This window comes from Eimeria tenella, genomic scaffold (genome assembly GCF_000499545.2).
Source record: "Eimeria tenella Houghton genomic scaffold, Eth_scaff896, whole genome shotgun sequence".
Lineage (NCBI taxonomy): Eukaryota > Apicomplexa > Conoidasida > Eucoccidiorida > Eimeriidae > Eimeria > Eimeria tenella.
In genome coordinates this window covers 1-4,277 of record NW_013546010.1, presented here as the reverse complement: position 1 = coordinate 4,277, position 4,277 = coordinate 1, and the positions used below count along the sequence as shown (strand labels likewise).

Below are 4,277 nucleotides of genomic sequence, written 5' to 3'. Positions count from 1 at the left end.
CTGGTGCTAGTTGTCGGTAGCTGGGAAGGCAGCAGCTGGCCAACGAGCTCTCATGCTCGCTGTGGGGCAAATTAACTGGAGAAACGAAATATTTCCATTAATTGCAGCAGCAGCAGCAGCAGCGAAAGCATCAGCAGCGACACTTCCCGTAGCAGCAGCATCAGCAGCAGCAACAGCAGCAGCAAACCTCGAACCCGCAGCAGCAACAGCCCTCTCTCCAGCACCAGCAGCAGCCCTTGGGCCAGCAGCAGCACCACAGTAGCAACAGCACCAGCACCAGCAGCACCCCTCGCAGCAGCAGCAGCAGCAGCAGCCCTCGCAGCAACAGCAGCAGCAACCACCGCAGCAGCCCTCCCATCAGCAGCAGCAGCAGCCCTCACAAGATCACCGTCCTCATCCTCATCATCATCAGCAGCAGCAGCAGCAGCCCTCACAGAACCCTCTTCATGCTCATCCTCAGCAGCAGCAGCAGCAGCAGCAGCAGCCCTCACAGAACCCTCTTCATGCTCATCCTCAGCAGCAGCAGCAGCAGCAGCAGCAGCCCTCACAGAACCCTCCTCATGCTCATCCTCATCAGCAGCAGCAGCAGCAGCAGCAGCAGCCCTCACAGAACCCTCCTCATGCTCATCCTCAGCAGCAGCAGCAGCAGCAGCAGCAGCAGCCCTCACAGAACCCTCCTCATGCTCATCCTCAGCAGCAGCAGCAGCAGCAGCAGCAGCAGCAGCGGGGGACTGACTGCAGCGACGAAGACGAGTCTGCGGAAGGGGAAGGCGTAGGGAAAGGGGTTTGTGTACTTGGGGTGTTTGTCGCCGAGCATTTGCAAAGTTTCTTCCACCCACTTCCGCTGCACCAGCAGGTGGGCCTCGCAGCGCAGCGCGCAGCTGAAGCGCAGGTTCCACAGCACCGTGCTGCAGCTGCTCCGGTTGCTGCAGTGCAGCAGCGAGTCCTGCGCAGCAAACCTCGCCCATGCACCACCCCACCGTGCAGCGCACCAGCAGCAGCAGCAGCAGCAGCAGAACCGGCAGCAGCACTAGCACTAGCAGCAGCAGCATAACTAGCAGCAGCAGCAGCAGCAGCATAACTAGCAGCAGCAGCAGCAGCAGCAGCAGCATAACTAGTAGCAGCAGCAGCAGCAGCAGCATAACTAGCAGCAGCAGCAGCAGCAGCAGGGTGTGTACGGGGTTGCTGCGGGAGAAGTAGGTGCAGAAGAGGTTCCTGCGGGTGAGTTCGACGAGGTCGTTGTAAGTCGCTTTTTCGTCTTCCCCCATTTTAATGGAATAAACGACGGGGCCCCTCAAAGGAGGTAAAAACAAAGAAAGTCCTTTTGTGTGCCGCACCAGCAAACCCTCCAGCAGCTGCTGCAGCCGGTAGTGGCAAAACAGCAAACCCCACTCGCTCACCCCGCGCACCACGCTGCTCCGAAACAGGGAGGGGCCCCCCCCGGGGCCCCCTGCAGCAGCAGCAGCAGCAGCAGCAGCAGCAGCGGCAGCAAGAGACACGCGCGCGGTCATTTTCAGGCCCTCAGAGGCAGCTCATCATCCCTGGATCTTAAACAATTACCAAAACCCTAAACCCTTAACCCTAATAAGCCCTTAACCCTAAAACCTAAACCCTAAACGCTAAACCCTAAACCCTAATCCCTGAACCCTAAACCCTAAACCCCTAAACCCTAGGCTGCTTGACTTGCGGGCTATTGGTTTATACATATAAATATTATTATTATTATTATTCATTCCTATTATTATTATTATTATTGTATTAATTATATTATTATCTGCCACTTATTACTAAAAGGGAAATCTTTGCAATAATGCATTCAAAGCTATTTCTTTCATTTTACCTTTTAAGTATTATCGCCACCACACTTTTCGTTTTTTTCATGAAAACTCTATCAACTTTTCTCAATTCTTCTCCATTTTAAAGAGAACAAAAAGATAATTTGATTTTCTTATTCTAATTATCTCATTAAAGTCCTTATTCGAATATAATTAGAGCTTTATTCTCAAAAATTACCAGTAAAAATGCGTTTATTTGTTATTGGGTGACGCAAAAATTCGCAAATGGCCCGCAAACCCGCCAGGGCCTTCTCCAGAGACAGCCGGTCCGTCGGAGTGCCCGTCAACGCCCACCTGCAGCAGCAGCAGCAGCAGCAGCAGCAGCAGCAGGAGCAGCGGCAGCAGCGGCAGCAACGGCAGCAGTGGTAGCAGCAAAAGTAGCAAGAGGAGCAGCAGTAGCAGCAGCAAGCAGCAAACAACAGCAGCAGCGACAAGAACAATAAACGTTAATTTTCTTTCTTTCTTTATTGTGCTCCTGTGTTCATCATTCGTTATATTTCTGTGTTCTTGTTTAGATTCTTTTTTGGAGTTTAGTTTTTTAAGTTTTAATTCTATTTTACATATTTGCCGAATTTCCTTTTATTTATTTCAGCTTTTTATTCCATTTCCATTTCATTATTTCACATACCTTCGTCTCTCCACTTTCTTCATTGACTACATTTCTTTTTATTCATTTACTTCTAATTTGTTCTTATATTTTATTTCATTTATTTATTTATTTTGTTTATTATATTTTATTTCATTTATTTATTTTACTTATTTCACTTATTTTATTTAATTTTATTTTCCAAAAGCAAAAAGACTAAACAAAGGCCTCCGCGCACAAGAGCTGCATAGGAACTAGCTGTCTCCCTTAAACCACATTTTAGGGTTTAGGGTTAAGGGTTTAGAAGCTACAGATCAGAGTTAAGCACGTAGGGCCACGGGTCGACAGCAACGGACTAAGTATGAACCTCTGCGGTTTGCGCTCTAGGCTTTAGAGTTCAGGATTTAGGGTTTACGGTTTAGGGTTTAGGGCCTAGGGTTTAGGGTTTAGGGTTTACAAGGCAGAGTTATGTTGAATAATCTCCAACAGCAGATCAAGACTGAACACCCGGTGCGGCTTACAACCCAGCTCTATACTTAACACTCAAAATGCAGGCATACGCCACTAGGGTTTCGCCTCCAGGATTTAGGGTTTAGGGTTTAGGGTTTAGGGTTTAGGGTTTACCGTTTGTCGGCCTTGAGCGCGCAGGCGAGCTGCACGTGCAAGCTGCCGCTGTGGATAAGGCGGTGGCCCTCATCAACAGCAATTCGTGCGAAGTGGACTCCGAGCAGCGGGGACTTTGCGCAGAGTAGTCCGTTGCTGCTGCTGCTGCTGCTGCTGCTGCTGCTGCTGCAGCTGCCGGCCGCGCTCCGCGGCTGGCGGCTGCGCCGCCGCAGCAAAGACACCAGCTGCTGCTGCTGCTCCCGCGGCATCGTCGTCGCCAGCCGCTGCAGCAAGCTCGGCTCCTCGGGGTCTGCTGCTGCTGCTGCTGCTGCTGCTGCGGCGGGCTCCCCGTGGGCAATAAACTGGTCCCAGAAGCGCTGCTCTGCTGCTGCGCCCGTGAGGAACAGGTCGCCACGCCTGCGCCGCTGCTGCTGCTGCTGCAGCTGCTGCTGCAGCTGCTGCTGCTGCTCCGGAGTCTCCAAAGGATTCGCCAAACACCTGCTAAACTCCTTCGTCAACACATTTGTTGTCACCACCACCACATCACTAGCAGCAACTTCGAAGCGCGAAACAGCAGCAAGCTCCGCAGCACGCTCAAACACCAGCACCTGCAGCACCAACGCACCCCACGTGCGCGCCCATGAAGCAGCAGCAGCAGTAGCAGCAGCTGCTGCTGCTGCAGCAGTCGCAGAATCAGCGGCAGCAGCGGGGAGTAGACCGCACAGCAACAGCTAGATGATCTCGAACTGTTGCAGCAGCAGCAGCAGCAGCTGTAGCAGCAACAGCAGCACCAGCGCCAACCCCACGGTCACAGCAGCAACAGAGGCAACATAGTCCCCACAGCAGCAGTGCCAGCAGCAAAAGAAGCAGCAGCACCAGCAGCAGCGCCAGCAGTAGCAGCAGCAACACTCCCACCCCAGCTGCCACCACCAAAAGCAGCTTCAACAGCCGCACTAGCACCATCCTCCCCAGCAGCAGTAGAAGCAGCGGCAGCAGCAACAGCCTCACGCCCAGCAGCAGCAGCAGCAGCAGCAGCAGCGCGTACCCGCATTTGGTCTGCCTTGGGGAGGTGCTGCCAGCCAAACCACTGGGCCAACTGGGCCTGCCAATGTCTTGCCAAAAAAGGAGGACAAATTACCAAAGTGGTATTCGAGCACAAATAAGCTGGCGGAGACCTCAAGACTCGTCCCTTTAAAATGGGTACTGCAGCAGTAGAGGGGCCCCCAGGGGGGCCCCCCTTGGTGGCCCCCTGG

At 52.9% G+C, this 4,277-nt stretch overlaps 1 protein-coding gene across 1 annotated transcript; it reads right to left on the bottom strand.

Annotated features, from left to right (window-relative positions):
- Positions 1 to 742: 742 nt before the first annotated feature.
- ETH_00025780 (uncharacterized protein) lies at positions 743 to 4,075 on the bottom strand (the record flags this gene model as incomplete). Its single annotated transcript, XM_013380792.1, has 5 exons — positions 743 to 946; positions 1,179 to 1,450; positions 2,014 to 2,129; positions 3,046 to 3,632; positions 4,070 to 4,075. Coding segments are annotated over 5 exons (1,185 nt in total), but the record flags the coding sequence as incomplete, so codon positions are not given.
- Positions 4,076 to 4,277: the final 202 nt, after the last annotated feature.